Raw genomic sequence first — 24,136 nt, 5'->3', positions numbered from 1 at the left:
CCTGGCAGGGCTTGGGCATGGCTCTGGCCTTGAGGTGGAAGGGAAACATATAGATGAGAGTGGAGATTCATAGAATGTTGTTGTCTTTGGGCTTCAGAGAAAACCTCTTCGAAGGCATTGTGTGATTCTGCATTTGAAGAGGATTTTAAATGATGGCAGTAATGGGAAGCAGTGCAACCTAGTGGTTAAGTATAGATTTTGGACAAATTTTAGCTTGCTTCATTCATTCATTCATTCATTCATTCATTCATTCAGAGAAACTGTGTGTCTCCTATGTGCCCAGCATTGTGCTGGATGCTGGACTTGACAAAAATGCCATCTCTACTTCTCTGGAGCATAAATTCTAAACAGACAAACAAGTAAACACACAAAAAAAACAGATAGTTTCAGTGAGTGCTGAGCACTGTGAAGAAAATGACCGCTACCTGGAGTACTGAAGCTAGGAAGGTTGCTATCTCTCCTGGGATGTCTTTCTGCCACATGAAACTGTGTACCTTTGGTATGGAAGCTTAATATTGCTGAGCCTCACTTTTCTTATGGAACTGATACAACCATCTAATACGGCTGTTGAGTATGAAATGTGAAAGTGGTAACAGATACTGTCTATTCAGTACTTACTATATGTCTTCACTTTGCTTGTAAGCATTTTTTATTTAAATGTATTATCTATGTAATGCGCACCTCAACCCTATAAAGAAGGAACTGTTATTATTCACAGTTCAAATGGGCTAAAGACTGAAATGAAAGCTAGAGGCTGAAGTGTTCAGTGAGTGTCTGGGCTCTAGCAGTTGGGCTGCTAAAGACACCCCTTGATTGCACGGGAAGTCAAATCAGTCTTAATTGTGTGTGCAGAATGCAGGTGATAAATCTCGCCTTTTATTTGTATTTTAAAAGTTAATGTTTATTAAGTGCCTTTTATGTACCAGGCATGGACTCAGTGCTTTAAATGCTTTATTAGTTATGTTTTAAAAGACATGTTGTGGGTACTATTATTATCTACTCCATGGTATGCAGTGAGAAACTGAGGCAGACAAAGGATATCCATGAAAGTGGCCTAACCTACGAGTGATCTATATTCTTAGTCACAAGGCCATACTGACTTTCTCTTCTTTTCTGTTTTAAGTGAGGGAGAAGGTGGTGGAAGGGATAGCCAATAAAGCATATGTCATTTTAGCAAAAGCAAAGGACTCGCTATTTGCTCCCTATATGAAAGTGTTAGGATAGTCCTTTAAACTGCAAAGACAACATTTTAAATTATTCTTGACAATGACAGGGACATAAAGCATTCTTATCTTTACTACAGATGTGATGTGTACTGTAGTCTTCTTTGGGATTCAGTGGAAGTTTAGTTAACATTTGCTTTGTCTCTGAGAATGTGAAGGCTTCATTCATGCTCACATACAGACACACCTCAGTAAGAATCAACTTATGAGGCAAAACCCATTAAGTAATGGGATAATGTATGTAGCCTTTAGGCCATTTAGCAACCAGTGTATTGCAGCTAGAAGTCATTCAGAGCTGTGTTACATGACTTCAGGTGAATATGATACGGTTTAATGAAAAGAACGTGTGCCTTACTATCAACCAGACCAAGGTTTAAATCCCAGCTCAGTCACTTTCTCGCTGTGTGACCCAGGACAAATGACCTAACTTCTTTAAGTCTCCTTCTTTGTGAAAACTACTCCTGACCTTCTTAGGGTTGTTAAGAAATTATGATGAGATTGTGCACATTACGTTAAGCCTCCTAGAAATTGCTCAGTTAATAGCAGCTCTTATTATTACTGATAACAATTATCTGGTCTTCCTATGCCAATCCTAGGTGTCTAGCGGGACAAGCATCCTGAAAAAAAACAACGATATAGTTTTCTGTACTATGCAGACACAGCCCCAGTTCTAATGTGAAGAGAAAGCATTCTTTGCTAAAGGCTTTAGACTGAGGGATTCATTTCATTTTCATTTCTCTACCTTTCCCACGATGGAGGCATTTTATGTGCTCCTGTTGGCCGTGATTTCATCCTTGTGTTTTCCAGTGTGTTAAAGGAAGTGGGAAAATGTGTCTTTGTGGAGGCAACACCTGTTGACCGGCGCTTGAATCCTGGGAGAGAGTTGCGTCGATCACCCAGAGGAAGCATCTGTTGCACACCTCTGGGGGGGGGGGGGGGCTGCACAGCTCCTGATGCTTCTCCGGTTCCGGAATGTGATGGCCCACATTCCCCCCCCACCCCCACCCCAACACTTGTGGGCATCACTGTTGAAGACAACCATTTTACACTTGATTTTCAGGAAGTGGAAAACTCAGTTTCAAATGAACTAGTCTCTGAAACTCATCTTAGCAGGATGCAGAGAAAGTGTTTAGGTCTTTTGTATTTCTTCCATATTTTTTTAATGTGAGGAGACAATGTCCATTTGTTCTGTTTTTGTCTTTATAATTACATTTCTTCCCTTCGTGTGGTTTCTGAGTTTTTGAAATGTTAACAGCTTTCTTAGAGAGAGAAGAGAGAATGGGGAGAGAGGAGAGGTCATAAAAAAGCAGAAAAGAATTAAATTCAGTCCTTATGTTTGCTATTGAATATGGTCGAAATTTAGGCAGCTAGGGCTGGATTGACTTGTGCCAGTAGATTTTGTGGTTTCTGTGTGTCAGATCTGATCCTTCGAGCAGAATTGCTTTAAAATATGTATATAGTTTCTATTTTTGTGTGTGTGTGGTTGGTTAATCCGCAGTAAAACTTAAAAGCATATAATCTGCCCCTGAGCGATCAATAATTATTAGTACAGGTGAACCTGAACATGTTGCGTTTATATTGTTGTGGTTGTTTTGTTTGAATTTAAAGGGATAATAAGAAAGCCCTTGAAAAGGCTGCAACCCAGTGAAGGTTTGTTAGCGTTTTGTGTCCTGAATGTTTTCTGACTACCCAATTGTGCTAAAGGTCAGTGTTATTTAGACACAGCCTAAGTGAGATTGCTAAATTCAGCAGGTTTTTATTAATCGGAATGGAGACTTAGCACTGCATAAGTATTGACCCCCTGAATCTGTCATGTTGGAGGGAATGCACTGTCAGTCAGCACAAGGGAACTGCTCTAGAACGAGATTTTGAACTGTCATTTGAATAATCTAGACAGTGATTAGTGATTGTTAATTACACTGCCAGCATCTAATTTTTGAGACAGAAATGCATTTTGTGAAGAAAATGATGTCAGCATGTTTGTTTTGATGTTTTGTGAGTGCCATGAAATCATTTCAAGTTAATATTAGACGTTTGAAGAAGGAAAGATTTCTTTGAATGTTGCCATTGTAGAATTTATAATTTAAAAAAATGAGCATGAGTGATTTTGTCTTGAGTTCCACCTCATCTTTTTCTGAATGATGAGTCTAAATTTGGGCTCTTCATACATGTGACATATTTATAATGTGTGTACTGAGTCTGAATACTCATGGGTAGGTCAAGTTCCTCGTGAAATTATTAGGATTTTATAAAGTTCCAGAATTGAGCCCATGACACAAACTCAAACCTATTTACGATGGAACTGATTAATTACTTTAAACATTTTGCCATGTTTTCTTTGTGGTGTCAGTTCTGCGGATAATAAATCTTGAGTGTGGGAAGGCTTAGAGGACCTCTATAAGTTCTTTGCTCCACCAAAAAGAAAATCTACTAACTTTGTATCAGCCTTATATGACTCCTAAAAAGGCTAAAAGTTCTGTTTCTAGGAGTTTTCTTTCTTTTCTTTGATGACTCCTTTTTCAAAAGCAAATCAGTTTCTTCATAAAGCATTATGTGACGTCATAGAAAATAAGTAACATTGGCTGAGGAAGCTCTGAGAGTTTACAAGGAAGGAAGATCCCAGAGGGCTTGAGGACCTCATTGAAAACATTACAACCTTTAAACACTGGAGAGAAGATTTCTACAGCGTTGAGCAGCTGTTGTGAGAGGGCTTTGGCCTCCACGAACTTTTATTTTCAATTCAGTGGGCAGAGTTTTGGAGGTTGCTGTGGTTTGCGTAGGGGACCTTTTCAGAAATGCCAGGCTCGTAGGAAAAAAAAAAACACAACACAGCTTTTCTTCTCATCAAGGCTCCGTGTTAAAGTTTGAAAACTTTGCTGTGATTAGGAGAATGAGTGATTTCTCTGCTTCACTGGGGTTTCCTCTGGGTGCCCAGGCTGGAGGGCATTCTCTGTCGGCCACCTCTCAGGGCACAGCTGAGGGGACGGCAGGGAGCGGGAGAGCTGCCCGCCCAGGGCTGGCCCTGCAGGCACCCAGCATGGGCCCGGCACAGAGGCTGGAGGGGCCCAGAGCACAGCCGGGAAAGCGTGCCCGGCAAGGGGTCCAGATGGATCCAAGAGACGAGGAACCCACAAAAAGGATCCCCTGTGGATCCTGTGTTTGGTTCAGAGTTTGTGTTGGCATTGAGAGACATTAAAAAAAAGAAAAATGAAAATACTAAATCTATATGATTATAGATGCTACCTGGAGACTATATAGTGATACATAGGTCATTTTGGGGAAGGAAAGAAAGAAGGAAAAGATGGGAGGGAGGATGGGATGGAAGGAGGAAACTTTGAAATCATTTTGGTCATTGATGGCAGGCTGACTTAATGAATCCTTTTCAAAATTATGGTTACTTTTTTAAAAAAATTCAAATAACTCCCATTTAACATTGGGTAGCAGATGAATATACTTTACAATCTTTTCCAGGCATTAAACTAAATGCTAATGCATTTTTTACCTCATTAAATTCTCATGCCGAATCTGTGGTGCTATTATCCCCGTTTTACAGATGACGAAACAGATTCAGAGAGCCAAGTTAACATGTCCAGGCTAGTGTCAAATCAGGATTTGAACACACATTATTCTGATTTTGAAGCCAGGCTGCCTCCTTGCCTCCTAAAACCTGGAACTGCAAGGAACACCTTAGAGACGTCCATTCTAGCTCATATCCTGGTGAGAGATGCCAGGTCACGGTGCAGTTCTTTGAAGCACATTGTCATGGGTGTCAGTGGGTGCCTGGCTGCCACGGGCACCCCGATTTGGCAGCAGGCAGCTGAATGAGGACACCCATGGGTGCTCCTTCCTGCGGGGACACCTTCATGCAACATGTGCCTTTCATCTCAGATCATTGTCAGAGCTTCCAAGTTCACCCTGGCTACACCGCTGGGTAGCTGTTCCCTGCCTACCAGTGACTTGGGCAAATTTGACATCTTACACCCATCATCAAGGGCTTCGTATCTATTTACTTACAGATGTGATTCTCCTTTTGATAGGTTCAACATAAAAGCCCTGGGGTTAAAATAACAGCACCTTCTATTTGCATAACGTGTTGCAGTTTGCAATCACTGATACAATCATTAATAAGCAGGGAGTGTGCAATCATGGTACAGCAGGGAGTGTGCAATCATTGGTACAGCCGTTCACGTCTCTGGCTGTGGCATCCCATAGGCTGGGTGAGAATTAGCTTTGCCACGGGCTAGATGTATGAACTCAGCAACTTATGTAACCTCTCTGAGCCTACGTTTGCTTGTCAGTCAAGTAGGGCCATGCACAATACCTTACAGGGTATTGTGAGGATTAAACGAAGTGACGCATATAAAGGGGCCAGCACAGGGCCTGGGCATGTTGTAAAAGCTCAGTGAACAGAAGGTGCTTTGAGTGTCACTTGCTTCTAACACCCGCTTTCTCCCCGTCACCACCCCTCCCCCATGCACCCTTCACAAGGCCTGCGTAGAAGACACGAACAAAATGTTATACAACACTTCTGTCATGCTCAGTCTTTTCAGTACACGACCTCATAAACCTGTCTCTGCTCGGAGAGATCATTCCCATTTTATACTATGGTGAAACTGCCGCTCAGTGGGGTTGAGTCACGTGCATTAGTTCATATAGCGAGTGAGTACCTACACAGGTTATGGCGCCAACGCTGATCCTGCTTTCTTTCAACCAGGCCGTCTCCAAGCCAACTGAAAACACAGTCGTAAGGAAGAGGCTGGTGGTTTCTCTTCCACACGGAGTTCTGACTGTCCTAACTCTGCCTGTCAGTGCCCTCGCCCACACGGACCCAAAGGGCACATACTTTCCATCCTCATTTTACGTGTTTACTGGACGCTTCTTCCTTGGCTTCTCCAGATTTCCACCTGTGTCCTTACTATCTGTGCACAGTGCAAAGCATTCTACTCGAGTGTTGTGCACGAGTCCGTGCTCCATAAATATTGACTTCAGATATAAATCATTCCTTCCTTCATATTCCGAAGGATGCTACATCTCTTTGTTTGCTTTCTAGGAAGCCTGGCTCAAGGCTTCATGTAAAAAAATACTTGATAAATTAACCGCAGATGAACTGACACTATTTCGTGCCCCTACTAGGTGCCAGGCATGCTGTTGGTGCTTCATTCATCCATTTCTTTCCCTCCATTTTTCTGTCCTTCTCCTCTCCTCATGGATCTGCTCTGCGGTGCCAGGTACCATCTAGGTGCAAGGAATCGTGGGTGAATAGGGCACAATCAACTCTTACGGAGTTTATGGTGTTTGTCCTAACCCTCATAATGACCCATGGGGTGGAATTTTTAAGTGCTGTGTAGGAAGGACGTTGAGGGCCATAAGGTTCAGGAATTTGTCAAGGTTGCAGAGCTGACTAAGTCACTGGTAAAGAGAAGATTAAAATTAGTGTCCTCCTGGCTTCCGGGACTATGTTGTTCTCATTGCACCAAGAGATCCAAGAACCAAACAGAAAGAGTGATGACAGGAAGGGACTACAGTGGGATGCCTTGGGGGTGGGCGTGATATAAAACTTCTAATAGCTAAGAATATAGTGCTTATCATGTGAGCACTCTGTGCCTTCCTTAGTCACTGAATTCTCATAAAACTCCATGAGGAGCTGTTATTACTACCCCCATTTTTTTTGATGAAAATAATTGAGGCTCAAGGAAGTTGTCACTTGCCCAACGTCATGCAGTGAGGAAGTCAGCCTTGAACCTGGCAGTGGGGCTCCACAGACCATGTTCTTTAATGCTGCACTGTCATTGGGGGGAAAAAATAAAAGGGCCTCTGTCATAAATAGGTACCTGGGAACCATAGGGGTTCCATGTATCTAGAAATTGCTCTGTGCCAGGCACCATGCTAAGTGCTTTCCATGCATCCTTCCCTGGAATCTCACATCACTGATACGAAGCAGGCAGATTATTCATGAGGGGACACTGAGGTTTCGAGAGTTGCCCTGAAGTCATGCAACTAGTAAGTCCTAAGGCTGGAATTCAGACCGTTCACGTGTAACGAGTTACTAGGCCCCCATGCTTTTCCTTCTGGATATTCTCAAGCAATGGTTCAAAAGAGAAAAACTGATGTGCACCAAGTTGTTTGTTAAAACGTTATAAAAAATAGGCACATGGGCTCAATGGCACACTGCGCATCTATTAAACATGATAAAGATGAGGACTAGTGATACAGAAAAAGTCTGCATGATAGAATGTGAAGAGGAAAAGGAATACAAATCGTATGTCACTGGGTTACAGTTCACATGTGTGCACGTGTGGACACGAGGCAGGGAAGCAACACAGAAACATGACAAATCATTCACACGTACGTTAGCGGAGTGGGATTTTGGGCGAATATGTTTCTCTTTTTAACATTTTAAAATATAACTCCTTTGATGGATTAACATAGGAAAGAAAAGGATGCTTTGGTGATTGATCTCAAAAGTTCAGGCTGGATTGAAGTCTGGGGAAGAGGTAAAAAAAACAACAACCTAGTTAAGACATGATGTCAAAAGTCAGTGTCGGATGCTATGCATGATGGGTAGTCTCGGCTCCAGTAACCGTTTTCAGAGTTTTATGTGTTTCAATAATATTGTAATAATAGAAAGAGAAACAAAGAAAAAGTCACTGACGTTAGGGGGTAATAGGTGTGCTCCCCGCAGAAGTCGAGGGAAATGACATTTGTGCAACCTAGTTATGGGATTATGTACAGTAGTCTGGTGTTCGCAGGGATATTTTCAGAGCAGAGATCTGCGTTTACATTGAATTTATCTCCAACAGGAGATGGCACTGAATACCTTAGCTTTCATTTTTTCTGGTCTCTAGGGACTGTTGGGGAGCTCATACTAAAGGCGTTACGTACCCCCCAGGGTTGCCTCACTGATTCTTGTATATTTCACATAATGAGGCCTCAGTTCGTCTCTTTGCCCACTTTAGAGTTTTATATATTGAGTTTTCCTAAAGTGAGAAAGAGCAGTGACATTATTGAGCATCTGTTGTGTTTGGTGTTATGTCAGACACAGCTGAGGACTCACAGTGAGACCTTAAGGCATATATAATGATGGATATTATAGTGTAGTTAACGGTTAGGATAGAGTCAGATTCAAATCCTGTCTCAGCTGCTGACCAGCTGTGTGATCTTGGCCAAGTTACTGCTGTGATGATGCTGTTGGTGAAAATGATGGTGCTTGCATTGGGAGGCCGCATTCTAGGAGATGTCATTAATGTCACCTTGGACTCACCTGCATCATGCAGAGATGGAGATGTCAGCTCATGAAGAGGAGACATGGGGACACTGGCCACATGGATTGGCTAGGGAAATGAATCCACTTAGCCAAAAAGAGAGCAAAGTTCTTATCTTTTCTTATCCAGGACTTTCTGCCTGGGCCTTGCTTTCCCCATCTATAAAATGGGATAATAATACCTACATATGATGTAATTCTAAAACGAGGCATGAAAACAGTTTAGCACGGTGTTTGGTACAAAATGGGGGCTCAGAAAATGGTAGTTAATGTAGCTATACCACAGGGAAACAGAGGCTCAGTAAGGTTGAAATACTTGGTCAAGTTCACAGAACTAGTGAGACAGTGAGGCTTAGAAGTTAGGCCTTCTCATTCTTTCCTCTGTATTGGACTCCCCCTCACCGATGGGAGGGACTTCCTCCCTGTGGTGAACAGTTAGGTTGGTTCAGGTACCAACTCTTGCTAGTTTCTAGACCTGTGGGAAAGATTTCCCAGGATATGGATGGAGAGCCAAGACAGCCCTCGGGAACACTTTAGGGGTCTAGAGAGGCAACTGGAAATAAAAGGAGTGGTTTGGGCAGATCACGAAACACTGAGGCTACCGGGGTGTTTAACAAAGGCGAATAGTAATAGAAATAATATCGCTGTGTGTTTAGTTAGCACACTAGCCTTTATCAGCAACCTTTTCCTACAGCACCGTCATCTGAGTCTCGCCATAGCCTTATGAAGCAAATATTCTTATTGGACTGATGTGGAAACTGAGGCCCACATAAAATGGGAGTTTGGGGAGGGTTATTTCTGTAAGGAATATATTAGAATTGGGAAAGAGATGAAAACACTGCTCAGGTTTTTAAGGAAAAAAGAAAAGTAAAAGGAGTCAATTGATGAGGGTGCTTTTTAGAAAGTACTGAAAGGACACGTGGGACTGTGGTCTGGGAATTTGTCACTGAGGGTCAATTGGTAAGTTGAAAGCGGAAGCAAATCCTTGTGCGGATCTTTGCAGAGGGGAGGTCCAGGCCATCAGGTTTGAAGCGGATAATAAATGAGCTGATGTTTCAGCGCAGGTGGTAAGAGTTAAGCACCCTGGTGCCTCTGTGACATGAGTGTCAATCAGTTACAGGGACAAAGATGACCCAGAGGTCATGTCCCGAGGCCCTGAGTGTGGGATAACTGCACCACGCCATTCACACTCGTCTATGTCCGGGCCACACAGCTGTGTGAATGGGATCATGCTGTTCCCCGCTCCACCACGGCTGTGATTAAATGAGATAACCCACGTCAATACCTGTCATAGGAGCACGAAGCAGATGCTGGTGATGGCCTTGGGAGGCCACATTCTGGGAGACGTCGTTAGTGTCCTCTCGGACTCAACTGCGTCATTCTGTGATGGAGACGCCAGCAGATGAGGAAGAGACACGGGGACATGGGGTCACTAGTCCCATGGATTAGCTAGAGGAGTGAATACAGTCAGCTAGAGACAGGGCAGAGTTCTTACCAAGGGGGCCCATGAAGTCTCTGTTTGCCTGGGACAGTCCTGGTTTGTGCATGTGGTCCTGGCAAAATGATTAAAAATAGTGCCAATTTCCAATCTCAAAAGTGTCCAAGTTTAGGTGATAAGTGATATGGTTTCCTGCTTCCTCTTCTCTCCCCTTTAAGGCTGTTTGGCAGTACCCAATGGAGCCGCCCACAGAACTGTGTTGCTGATGTTGCCCTCTCCTCAAAAACCTTCAGAGGTTCCCAACCACCTATTGCATAAAGTCCAAGCTCCTTAACCCCGTCCTGAGAACAGAGGCGGGGCTGGGATGTGTGCACGCCCCATGGCATCTGACAGCGCGCTAGGCAAACAGCAAAGTCTCAGGAAGCACATGTTAAATTAATACCCAAATGAATGAGTACATTCGCACTCAGGATGCTTGTCAGTTTCTTGAATGCGTCATCCTCCCGCCAGCGTCAGGGCTGCTGACATGCTGTTTCTTCTGCCAGGACCACTCCTCCCTCCCTCTTCACCTGGGTCAGGAGCATGCCTTCCCATTCTCAGTGTAATGCTACTTCCTCTCCAAAGCTTCCCTGACTCTCTCGGATTAGGTCTCTTGGAAATTACATTTCTTTTTGTGTGAGTATGTCATCACTGACTCCCACACTAACCTCGAACCTTCCATGAAGACAGAAACTGTGTCTGTCTCGCTCACTGCTGTCTCCCTGCTGTGTAGCCCAGTGCTGGCACATGGTACTCCATAAATAGTTGGTAAACAAATAGTGGGGTGAATGAACGTAGAGCCCCTCGAAGGCTACCCTTTCTGAGCCAGTGGCGTTCATATCACCTGTGTAAAGTCCTCCAGTAGTTGCTTAATACACGTGGAGTAAATGAGGTTCTTGCTGTGGCCAGCAAATCCCTACAAGCTTGGGGCCCTTCCTAACTTCCTGCCATCATTTCCTACTGCTCTCCCCCTTCTTCCCGCTTCTCCACCACCTGGTTCCTGGCTCTTTCCCACACACTCCACGCCCCCTCCCACCTCAGGCCTTTGTCCTTGTTCTAAGATGCCTCCTCCAAGAGGCCTTCAGGGCCGCATTTCTCTCTATCCCATTCCATGGCTTTGTTTTCCTTCATAACACTCTTTGTTCGCTGCAGTTATCTTGCTTCCTTGTTTTTGTCTGTCTCCACACGGAACATACCCATAACCTCCCTGGAGCATGGACCTAGCCTGCCACGCTCATCACTAGATCCTCAGAACCTGGCAAACAGTTGGTGCTTAATCAATATTTGGTGGGCCAGGGAAGGAATAAAAGCAGGGGCAGGTTGGGGCTGCCCCTGGGGCAGGGCCTGTGGTGTCGCCATGGCAACCACTGACCTGTATTCTCCCCTGGAGAGGCCACAGCTGTGTGCTTTCTGGGGCCCAGACTTTCCACAAGATCCTGTGTGTCACCACCGCAGGGAGTCCAGAGGAGAGAGAAAAAGGGGCTGAGAGAGAATGACCAAGAGGAAAGCATATCCTGGTGCCATGGGAGACAGAAGCAAGCCACGTTGGCGTGAATCCACTGGTAATGAGCAGAGCCCAGGGGAAGGGAGATTGGGGTGTGCTCTGGCACCCCCAGAGGAACCTGGGGTCTGGTCCTCCCTTGGTGGCTGTGAGGGTTGCATGTCAACTCTTTTAGGTAGCATTTCTAAAGCTGTGAGTTCCTAAAATAGGCTCCAGCACACTGCCCTGAAAGGCTGTTGATAGAATGAGTATGAATAACGCCTTCTATTAAAACCCGGTGACACGTTATAAGTCAGGCAGCGTTTTCTTCAGGTATTGCATAAGTCAAGAACTCCCTGTTCTCACCCAGTTCCTCAGAAACAAAGCTCTTTGGTTACTCCCCCACTGCTTAAAAATCACGGCTAGTTCCCAGCTGCCTGCAGGCTTTGGCCTGGTGGGCGAGGCGTTTGCAGACTGCTCCCAGGGGGCTCTCCCACCTGTCTCCTTGGGTTATGGGCCCATGAACTCTTCACCTTTCCCAGAACCCCCTTTTTGCCTTTGTCCATGATAGTGATCCCCTTGCCCCAAACTGCCCTTCTTTCCTCCTTGGTCTCGCAGATGCAGCATCTTTTAAGGATGAGCTAAAATGGCACCTCCTGTGTGAAACACCTCGGCCAAGCTGGAAGCTCTCTTCTCTGTGTCCCTACAGACCTTATTATAATAACGCATGTACCCTGGTTACCTGCTGGCTTCTTGAGGCAGTGGGCCACAGTGAGTGCAAACTGGCTTTGGAGGGAGACAGACCTGACCCAGCCCGGTGACCAGCTAGCTGGGCGACGTTCCCTAACTTCTCTGCGTTTCCGTTTCCTCCTCACAAATCAGAGTTGTTAAAGTCTGTTACTGGGAGGATGCGGCATGTGAAGCAAGCGGGGTGACTGGGTGGACGCTCAATTAATGCCAGACATCACCACTGCTGTCTGTTCCTCTCCCTCGGCTGTGAGCTCCTGGCGGGGCCAGACACCACGCTTTCCTTACCTTTCCATGGTCCACAAAGCCAGGCATTTGAAGCGCTTCACCTGTATCATTTCAGTTCATCTTTGGAGAACCTGGGAGGTAGGGTTTTAGGAAGGTTCAGGAACCATCCCAGCTAGTAAGTGGCAGAGCTTGGATTTGAAATCTAGTTGTTCCCCCTGCAAAGCCCACATTCTTCCTGGCCCGCCTCTGTCTTCTCTTTCATCTTGTCCTGTCTCCCTCTTGGTCACTCCACACCAGGCCTTAAACAGGTCACCCAGGATCCCTGCTCAGCGCCTTTGTGGTCCCTGCTCTGAACCTTTGGGGGCGTCGCTCCCTCAGTGCATTCAGTCTCTGCTCCAATGCTCTTTCTTCTCAGAGGCCCCCCTGGGGGAGGATCCCCGTCCACCATTCTCTGTTCCTTCACTTTATTTCATCACCACCATCACCACCAGCTCTGTGCCTGACACCGTTCCCAGCTCTTGGGGAATTAACATTGAACAAGATAGATGAGGTTGTTAGAACTTACATTTTTATGAAATAATGCAAATAATACATAAACAAACAAGGTATTTTCAGGTCCTGAGACCCTGATCCACCAGAGAGAACATTGGCTTCCTGTTAAAGAGTATTTGTCCATCTCTTCTGTTGGAACTTGACGTTGCAGGCACTTGATAATTATTTGGAAAATGCATGAATGGATGGATGGGGAGGGATGGGTAATCTAAGGGAGAACCACTGGTCTGTGCCCAATATGGGGCAGCAAGAAGAAGTAAAGGCTTTGGAGACTGGAGATTTGGGTTCAAATTCAGACTTTAATCCTTCAAACTGTACGACCTTACCCAAGCCACTGCCATGTTCTAAACCCCAGTTTTCTTATCTGTAAAGTGGGGTGAATTTCAGTGTCGTGAGGTGGACTGTAAAGCTCAGATCAGCTTCTCCATGTCATGTGCTCTGTAACCTTCAAGGATTACATGACTTTGGATAATCATCTTAGTCGGCTCCTCCTGTCGGACCAACGCGTGTTCGTGAAGAACTGCTCTGAGGCCTGGACCGCCTTGGACATGCCATGTCCCTGATACAGCGACTTCCTGGTTGTTCTTTGCTGCTGCAAAGGGAACCAAGCCTCCTAGAAAACCCGATAACCATTTATGGCTCTGCCTAACCTCACTGGAGACAGTCACTTCAAATTGGGGGCTGTAAATCTCCAATCCAAAGTGGGGAGACATGAAGACCTGCCTCTAAGGAGCGTGGGTGAAACTCTTCATAAAGTGAATGGACCCACAGGCATTATCCTGCTTCCTGCCCTTGATCCCAGAGGAGTCAGGTGAAGGGGTGCTTTGTGGCCCAGGAGCCTACACTCACAGCTGTCGGTAAATCCTTTTGGGCACTTAGCGTAAGCTCATGCCTTACCAAAAGGTCAGGTGATTTTTGTGTTGGGAGCCGGCAATTATCCAGCTGTGAACTGAGCTGTCCTCCTGTGTCTCAAAAGTGCCGATGTTACAGCCTTGATCAGTCTGCCTTGTGTTAGAACTGTTGCTTCAAGCCTTAGTTTTCGTTTCTATAAATATTTTAAAACATACCACATAATACTGTTCTGAGGTTTCACTTAAACCACATATGTGAAAATACCTCGTGCAGTACCTGGCACACAGCAGGAACTTAATGTGGTTTTTTGGGAAAAAAGTAATGTATTCGACATCACCTATTTATTCTGCGACATCTATGGGGCCAGGCGTAGTACCAGCCACTGGGTATGAGATGGTGAACAAAGACAACAGGGTCCTTGCACTCATGAGCTCAGGGAGTAGCACCTGCCTTGTTTTCTAGTCGGCAGTGAAAGGGCATAAGCCCATCTCATTCATGGCTATATCACAGCTTCTCTTTCCCACAGCCTCTTGTATCTGGAAGGCACAAAATACATGTTGAATTTTGCTTTCTTTATTTAGAAAATAGCCTTTGATGTGTTATCCTTTTTCATGCCTAGGTGTTAAGAAAGAAAACGATTTGGAAATTTTACAGATGTGCAGACGTATCTATCTGTATGCTGTGCTGCTTTGATGTCACAGGTGTCAATAATGTAACATTTATTGAGACCAGACTATAGGAGAAGCTTTACACCAGGCCCTAGTGGAGCGTCAAAAGAAATAGAACAGAATGGACTCCATTCTTAATATGTTTAAATTCTAAACGGAACAGCCGGTTGTGTATCAAAAAGGATGGCAGAGAAATATGTAAATGAATTTAGCAAAACTTGTAATACGTAAGTAGAGTTTCAGCAAAAGTTCTATTGCCCGGCAGATGTCAGTGTTGTAAGAGTGCCACCGAGTTCTGCAGACTGTGTGGGACATAGGAGAAGGAGAGCTCAGTTGACACTTGGGGACTGACCTGTGGTTATGACCTGGGTTTGAACGCTGGGCCTGCCTCTTACTATCCAGGTGACTGTGAACAGGTCACGTCATCTTTCTGAGCCTTGGTTCTGCCATCGCTAAAGTGTGCATGTTAATAGCACCCACTTCATAGGGTGGTTATGAGGATTAAGTATGATGGTGTATAGAATGCATTTACATAATGCCTGGTCCATTCTGGCTCAATATATGGTGGCCTTTGTTATTAAATCACATAATCTACAACTAAATAAGATAGATGAGCACAGTGTGTTATTACAACTTCAGTATACATGTCGTTCTGGTTGAGTAATTCTTGACCTTTGCAAGACCAAAATCCGTTGTTCATAGTTTTGCAGTGTATAAATTTACTGCAGGTGACCTAAATAGGGGACTTCCAATCATGTGGAGCAACCTAAGTGATGGGACACATGTTACAGATGTCACTGTTGAGGGTTGTGCTAGGGAAGAAGACAAGGGTCAAAGAGTATCTGTGGATCCAACGCCCATGACCTGTTTGCATATTTAAGAGCACCCCATCCATGCACGCTGGAATGCAAAGCCTTTGAACACTCTGAGAACTCTAAGGGTCCAGAACAATAGAGGTGATGGTTCTGCCATTCTTGGCACTGCTCAGACCACCGTCTGGACCTTCCGAGAGTCCATCCTGGGTGCCACATGTTCAAATAGACATTGATTAACTAGAAGATAGCCAGAAGCAGGTGAATTGGACGGCAAAGAAGGGGGAACAATTTCTTCCAAGAAAGAACTGAAACAAAGTAGGGTACTTTGACCAGGAAAATGGAGGCATGATGGCTGTATTCCTATATCTGTCATGTGCAAGAGAGATCAGACTTATTCTCTGTTGCCCTAGAGAGCAGAGCTGGGTAGCAGAGTGGCTACAGGCATAGATCATGGGATCAGAGAGACCTGAGTGGGTGCAGTGGGGAGGGGAAAGGGTTCCTTGGTGAGATTTCTTCTCTGTTTTTCTAATGGCACTTCAGTCCTCTCTCCCTTCTTGTAACCTTGCTTTCATCTCTCTGTAGTGTTGGGCAGTGTGGAGGAGAGGCACAGCCATGAAACTTACTTCACTTGAACTCTTGTGGGTAGGTGTTGCCCTGCCTCAGTGTTTAGAACAGCTCCTCTCCAGGATATTGCCACGAGGTCTTCATAGGATGCCCTACCAATCACTGGGGCTTCTCACTTTTAAGAACAGGACGTTTTAAGGACTCCAGTTTTAACACTGACACAGGCAAATGGGTGAGAGAGTGTTTCTCTTAGTGTCCCTGTTTCTGCTGAAGGGGCTGGGGGTGGAAAGTGTGTGGCTGTGTGTGCCCACATCCATGTGGAGTAAGGAGGTGTGAATGCCTAGCTCGGAAGACCAGGAGCTGTCCCAGAACAGTAGAAGTGGCTTTGGGTGGTATGGTTTGGCGGAAGAAGAGGCTGCAAATTTCAGTAGATGCCATCCAAAGTCAGCCATGACTGTTGCCAGGGAAGGCATGCCAGGATCGAAGGGATTAGAAGATCTGCGTGGAGACATTCTGGAGAGTCCTGCAAAGAATTCTGGAGATTTGTATTCACATGTGCTTGGGGATATGATGTGGTGACAAACACCCACCGTGTGCCATCACAGCTCTGAAAACATTACAAGCCATTTGTTTCTAGAGTGTGCATTCGATATTTGGAAAGGGTAGTAGCATTTCAATGTTTTGAATTTCTCTGCTGTTCAATGTTTCCTCAGAAATACCAGATTTTCATATTCTCTTAGAAAGCTGGCTCCTGTTCCTCCCCTTGGATATTTCCCCCCCAACACACACTGCTTATTTACGATTTTAGAAGCAGCTTTTAAAAGAGCAGTTGGTTGGAACCTAACATACAAAACAAAATCCCAACATTTCTCCCTGCTGTCTGAGTTTGCTCTCCCCACTCTCCACTTAGCTTACTTTTTACAACATATTAGTACAGTGTTAACTAACGACCTTGTCCTTGGCTCTTTGAATTACAAGGGGTAACATTACTTAATCTCTCTAAGCTTCAGTTGCTTTCTAGGAAAAATGGAGATTAAAATCTTCACTTCTGAGAGTTGTCAGAATTCAATGAGGTAACATATGTAAAGGGCCTGGCAGGTTAAAATAGGTGTCCAGTAAATGCCAGTTCCCATATTATACAAACGGTAACAGGAGACTGTACCGTGCAAAAGCACATAGCCATCATGATAGTCAGTTCTACTATAACACCCCCGGGACATTCCTAAAAATCACGACCCTTCTGCAACATTGCACAGTAAAAACTACGGAGTTTACTGGAAAAATAAGCTAGGGGCACAACACTCAAAAACTTTCTCAGGGACACATTAAAAAAAAAAAGTAAGAATGATAGCCCAGTTTTGCCCATGTTCAATGTCTCAGAGATACACAAATAGGATAAATATGACACTTCACGTTGCAAAAGACCTGACGTTTGCTTTTGGAAATGGACGTCGGAAGGGCTGCAACTCAAGAGTTATTGTGAAGTGGTAGAGCATGGGTTATTTGGGCAGGTGTGGCTTGTAACACGTGGTCAACGGAAGTAACTGGTAGACATTTGAGGTGTGAGCATGTGGAAATTTTGCATGTTGCTGTGGGGCTCAGTTCAGCTATATGCAGTTTTCTGCATTCACCTCATACTTCTTACAGATTCTTCAAGCATAAGCAAACACAAAGTTTATGCTCACATTGTTCCCTACCATTTTACTTGCATTGGGACATACTCTTATTTTCAAAACAAGCATTATAGCAAAATGGACTGTACCTAACTGATGGTGAATGAATCAATGAATGAACGAACGAACGAACGAACAAACGAACAAACAGCAGATGGTCTAGGGGATGGAATGAACATTATTCTGCATCATGGAATGTAAATTTGTAGCCTTCGAAAGTGGATTTTCAAAACCATAGTCTTTTGGATTTTAAAAGTACTGCATAGCTGTTGTAGAGTTTTTGCTATCTCCTGCACGGCATTTGGTCCATGCTTGGAAGAGCCCCTTAATGGGTCACTGGGCAAAGGGCGGTGAGCTGCAAGGTTCCCTGCTCTCCTTCCCGTCAGCCAGAGGCCACTGGGTTTTATCTGCTGTTCTTTTAGGTTTTGTTGGAAGGAAGGGTCCTGCTGCTAATTTACAAGTCTGCAAACCACCACCAGTGATTCAGTTGATCAAATTATGTTTTACAAACTATTTCTCAGGACCATTATCTTCCTTTTGAAGAAAGATAATCCTCAGTTTGTGCTATTGGGCAATGACTACTCCAGAATTAGTAGAATTTGACTAAGAAATACTCAAGGGGGCTTCAAATTACCATTTTGCCTCCAAACTACTCAGCGAATGGTTCACGTGGACCTTCTTATAACTATTTCCAGTCAGGGCAGATCGTAGATGAAAGCTGATGGGCATTTAAATCTAATGTGTTTATGGTGTTCTTGTGTCTTTACAAACACCAACAGCGATTCTGCAATTTTATGAGTTTCTTTCTTTTTTTTTTCAGAGAGCTGGATTGAAAGATGTCTCAACGAAAGTGAAAACAAACGTTATTCCAGCCACACATCTCTGGGGAATGTTTCTAATGATGAAAGTAAGTGCTTGAAACTCCTTCTTCCATGACATCCTAAACATGGCCAGGTTCCCGATGGGAGGACTAGTGCATTTAGAGTGCTAGGCGGGGGCGAGTCACCTGGAACCAGAGACTCCTGAGGCATTTCCGAAATACCTCCCCTAGGCCCTCCCTGTAATATTCTGTAGTAGGGAGTCCAACACAGTCAGGTGGACATGGAAACTGAGGCCACTGCAAAAACTTGCTGTGTACACATTCATATTGTCTGACTCCCCAAAGAACCTGTTACAGTGATGCTTCCATTGGGGGGGAAACGTGGACCCCGAGTGCAAAAGGCCATTCTCTCTGTCACTGTAGATATGGGTTCAAAGTAGTGTGTCATGGATGGTTGTTTTAAAATCACAGAGGTCCTTGCTTTTGGAAAGTAGAAATTTCTCATGGATCTTGGACTAGAAAGATTTGGAGTTAATGGAAGGCTATAAACTGCTGTGTTCACGCCCTCCCCTGGGTTGTGTCAGAAGGGGGTTCCTGGGGGCCTGGTATTAAGAGCAGAAGACTACTTGGGACTCTTATTTGCCTCTTAGGAACTACAAAACGGGGGCAGCTTATTATAAGTGTCATTTCCAGCAGGGACAGAAGTGTCTTTCTCCCTTGCTTGGTAAAGTGCATCTTAGTTCTATTCTCTCAAAGCATGGCCTTGGGACACCTGCGCCATAATCCCCAAGGCTGTTTGACATGCTGAACAGCTTCCGGCATCCTTTCATCTCTTCCTGTCATAGTTGTTCTATCATCACTATTTTGCTTTTTTAAATAAAATTTATATAAACTGGACATAAAGTACATAAAACCTTATGTGAGTGGGTTGATGATTTTTTTTTTTTTTTTTACATTTTGTATCCACCTGGGTAACCACCACCCAGCAAAGGGGTAGAACATGGCTAGCACCCCAGGAGGCTCCCTCCTGCCTCATCCCGGTCAGTAACTACCGTCTGGCTTTAACACTGTAGTTTCTTTTGCTTGTTCCTGAAACCTATAAATGGACTCATAGACTCTGTATTCTTCTGTAAGTAGCTTTTTTTCACCCAACACGATGTATGAGAGATTTATTTATCCGTGCTGTGTATGTAGCAGTAGTTCTCTCTTTTTCATTGATGTACATATAGTATTCCATTGTATGCATCTACCACACTTTACATATCCATTTAAATGTTGATAAATTTTTAAATTGTTTCAAATTTTTTACTATTTCTTAAGCATCTCTGAGCATTCTTTTTTCAGTTTTATTGTAGTAAAATATACATAGCCTAAAACGTATACTATTTTTACCATTTAGAGTATAGAGTTCAATAGCATTAAGGACATTCACGGGTTGTGCAACCATCGCCACCATCCGTCTACAGAACTTTTTTCATCTTCCCAAACTGAAACTCTGCACCTACTGAACAATAACTCCCCATTCCCTTTCCTCCTAGTTCCTGGCAACTACTATTAGGAACTGACTACTCTAAGCAGCTCATATAATTGGAATCACACAGTATTTTTCCCTGTGTGACTGGCTTATTTCACTTATCATAATATCTTCAAGGCTCGTCTATGTTGTAGCATCTGTCAGAATTTCCTTCCTTTTTAAACCTGAATGACATTCCCTTGCATGTATATACCACATTTTGTTTATCCATTCATCCATTTATAGACATTTGGGTTGTTTTCACTTTTTGGTTTTTGAGAATAATGCTGCTGTGACCAAGGGTGTACAAATATCTGTTCAAGTTCCTGCTTTTGATTATTTTGAATATATACCCAGAGGAAGAATTGCTGGATCATATGGTAATTCTATGTTTAGTATTTTGAAGAATTGCCATACTGTTTTGTGTAACAGCTGCACCATTTTACATTTCTACCAGAAATGCACAAGAATTCCAATTTCTCCACATTTTTGCCAATGCTTATTTTTTGCTTCATTGATAACAGCCATCCTAATGGGTATAAAGTGATGTCCCATGGTTTTGATTTATATTTCCCTAGTGATTTGTGATGTTGAGCATCTTTCCATGTTTTTATTGATCACTTGTATATCTTCTTTGGAGAAATACCTGTTCAGGTTTTTGCCCATTTTTTAACCAAATTGTTTATTTTTTGTTGTTTAATTGTAGGAGTTCTTTGTATATTCTGCATATTAAGCCATTATCAGATATATGACTTGCAATTATTTTCTTCCATTCCATTGGTTGCCTTTTAGTTTGTTATTGTGCCTTTGATGCACAGGAGTTTTTTAATTTTGATGGAGTTGAGTTAATCTATAGTTCTTTTGTTACCTATGCTTTTGGTGTCACATCCAAGAAATCATTGCCAAATCCAATATCATGCAGACTTTTCTCTGTTTTATCCCAAGAGTTTTATAGTTTTGTCTCTTATATTTAAGTTTTTATCTATTTTGAGTTAATTTCTGTATGTGGTATAAAGTCAGGGTCCAAATCCATTCTTTTGGATATGGATATTCAATTTTCCCAACACCGTTTGTTGAAAAGACTGTCCTTTCCCTATTGAATGGTTTTGACACCCTTGTCAAAAATCATTTAACCATGTAAGCAAGGGTTTATTTCTAGTCTCTCTATTCTGTTCTATTGGTCTATATATCTGTTTATGCCAGTACCAAACTATTTTGATTACTGTCGCTTTGTATTAAGTTTTGAAATCAGGAAATGTGAAACCTCCAACTTTGTTCTTCTTTTTCAAGATTGTTTTGGCTACTCAGGGTCCCTTGAAATTCCATATGAATTTTAGGATAGATTTTTCTATTTCTGCAAAAAAAATGGTATTGGGATTTTGATAGGGATTGCATTGAATATGTAGATCACTTTGGGTCATATTGACATCTTAAAAATGTTAAGTTTTGCAATCCATGAACATAGGATGTCTTTCCATTTATTGGTGTCTTCTTTAATTTCTTTCAGCAACATTTTGTAGTTTTCACTGAACAAGTCTTTTGCTTCCTTGGTTATTCCTAAGTATTTTATTCTTTTAGATGCTATTGTAAATAGAATTGTTTTATTTCCTTTTTGGATTATTCATTGTTAGTGTAGAGAAATACAGCTACTTTTTGTGTGTTGAGTTGTATCCTGCAACTTTGCTGAATGTGTTTCTTAGTTCCAACAGGTATTTTTTGTGTGGGTAATCTTCTTGTCTAATTGCTCTGACTAGGCCTCCCAGTACTATGTTGAATAGAAGTGGTAAAAGTGAGCATTCTTGTCTTGTTCCTGATCTTAGAGAAAAAGCTTTCAGTCTTTCACCATTGAGTATGGTATTTGCCGTGGGTTATTCATAAAGACTTTTGTTATGTTAACCTTTTCTTCTTTTCCTATTTTGTTGAGTGTTTTTATCATGAAACAGTGTTGAATTTTGTCAAATGCTTTATCTCCCTCAGTTGAGATGATCGTGTGGATATTCTGTTAATATGGTGTATTACATCAATTGATCTTTATATGTTGAACCAGCCTTTCTTTCAGGGAATAAAAAAATCCCTTCTGGTCATGGTGTATAATCCTTTTATCACACTGTTGAATTTCATTTGCTAGTATTTTGTTGAGGGTTTTTGTACCGGCATTCATAAGGGGTATTGATCTATAGTTTTCTTTTCTTGTACTGTCATTGTCTGGCTTTGGCATGAGGGTAGTGCTGGCCTCGTAGCATGAATTTGGAAGTGTTCCCTCCTCTTCCATTTTTTGGATGAGTTTGAGAAGGATTGGTGCTCTGAACGTTCTTCTGGACGTTCTTTTGTGAACAACCTGTTCAGGTCTTTTGCCTGTCAGTTTGTGTTTTTTTGTAATTTATTAAGTTTATTGGTTAATAACATTATATAGGATTCAAGTGTACAATTCTATAATGCAGCATCTGTGTATTGTATGGTGGGTTCACCACCCAAAGTCTAGTCTCCCTAGTCTGTGCTGATTGTCTTTTCCTTAATGATCTGTAAGAGTTGTTTTTATATTCTGAATAGGCGATGCCTGCCAGATGAAAGTATTGCAAGCATCTTCTCTCAGTTTGTGGCCTACCTTTACGTCGTATTAGTGATATCTTTTGACAAACAGTTCTTAATTCTAATGAAGTCCACTTTATCAATGTTTTTCTTTTATAGTTAGTGCTTTTTGTGTCCTATTAAGAAATCTTTACCTACCTTCAGGTCATAAAGATATTTTTCATGTTATTATCTAGAAGTTTTATTATTTTACTCTTTACTTTTATATCAGCAGTCCATCTGGAATTTTTGTATATGATATAAAGGAGGAGTCATTGTTCTGTTTTTATTTTTAATTTTTGACTGATAGAACACCTTTTGTTGAAAGGAATATTTTTCACCCACTGGTCATAAATCAGGAGATAATATACATGTGGACCTCTATCTTGACCTTTATTCTGAACCACTTGTCTGTTTTGGGGTCAATACCACAGTCTTTATTACTTCACTTTTATAGTAAGTTGTGATATCTGGTGGCATAAAACCTCTTCTTCTTCAAGATTGTTCGGTTAATTTAAGTTCTTAACATTTCCCTACAGATTTCAGAATCAGCTTGTCAATTTTCACATGCACACTAAACCTGTGAGGATTTTGATTGGGATCATATTGACTCTACAATAAATCTGGGAAGAATTGACATCTTACCAACATCAAATTTCCAATCTATGTATGTGACATTAGACCTCCATATTAAACGGCCTTTAATTTCTCTCAGCAGTGTTTGTAGGTTTCAGTGTAGAGGTTTTATTAGATTTATTTTCATTAGAGTTATTCCTAGGTAATTGATGTTTTTCAGTGCTATTGTAAGTAGTTTTATTTTAACATTTTTTCCTAATGGTTAGTTGCTAGCATGCGAAATGCAACTGATTCTTTAGATAGTGATTTTGTGTCTAGTCACTTTGTTAAATTTACTTATTATGAGTTTGCTTTTTTAAAACTTTTCTATGAATATAGTCTTGTCACCTGAGAATAATGCTAGTTTTCCATCTTCTTTCATAGTCTTTATAATTTTTTTCTTTTCTGTGCTTTAGTGCACTGGCTGAGACCTCTAGTGCAATATTGAGTTGAAGTGGTGCTATAGACGTCTTTTTCTTGTTCTCTATCTAAGGGTGAAAAGTGTTTAATGTTTCACCACTGAGTATGTATGTATGTATGTAGCTACTCATGATCAAATCCCTGGTTTGCTGAGAGATTTTTTTCTTGAATGGGTATTGAACTTTATCTGATGATTTTTCTGCATCTATTGAGATGGTCATGTTTTTCTCTTTTATTCTGTTAATGTTGTGCATTATATTTATTTAATTTTGAATGTTAAACCAATCTTTCTGGAATAAACTGCACTTGGTGAGAAGTATTATCTTTTTCAAAAAAATCTATTTCTTTGGTAGGTTAGGTTGACTACTATTTTGCCAAGAATTTTGGTATCTATGTTCATGAGACTTTATTGGCTTATGATTTTCCTTTCTTACAATGTCCTTGTCACAATTATATAGGCCTCATAAAAAAGAGGTGGGAAGTTTCTTCTTTTTAATTTCTTCTGAAGAGTTTGTGTAAGATTGGCATTATTTACTTCTCAATTATTGGGAAGAATTCAGCACTGAAGTCCTCTGGGTTTGTATTTTTCTTTGAGAAAAAGTTTTTAATAATTGATTAAATTTTTAAAATGCAATAGGATTATTCATATTTTTCTATTTC

The 24,136-nt window shown here is 42.3% G+C and overlaps 1 protein-coding gene across 3 annotated transcripts in view; it reads left to right on the top strand.

The window, feature by feature from the left end:
* RFX4 (regulatory factor X4) overlaps positions 1–24,136 on the top strand; it is a 137,193-nt gene that overhangs the window by 7,704 nt on the left and 105,353 nt on the right. For all 3 annotated transcript variants that reach the window (XM_019728444.3, XM_019728445.3, XM_019728443.3), the window contains exon 2: positions 18,361–18,447. In XM_019728444.3, coding sequence (XP_019584003.1) covers positions 18,361–18,447 — 87 coding nt within the window. The remainder of the gene's footprint in view (positions 1–18,360; positions 18,448–24,136) is intronic.

Source organism: Rhinolophus sinicus, chromosome 1 (genome assembly GCF_057876585.1).
Source record: "Rhinolophus sinicus isolate RSI-liver-muscle chromosome 1, RSI-T2T, whole genome shotgun sequence".
NCBI classification, from domain to species: domain Eukaryota; kingdom Metazoa; phylum Chordata; class Mammalia; order Chiroptera; family Rhinolophidae; genus Rhinolophus; species Rhinolophus sinicus.
The sequence above is the reverse complement of the archived record's forward strand: the minus strand, read 5'-3'. Positions and strand labels throughout refer to the sequence as shown.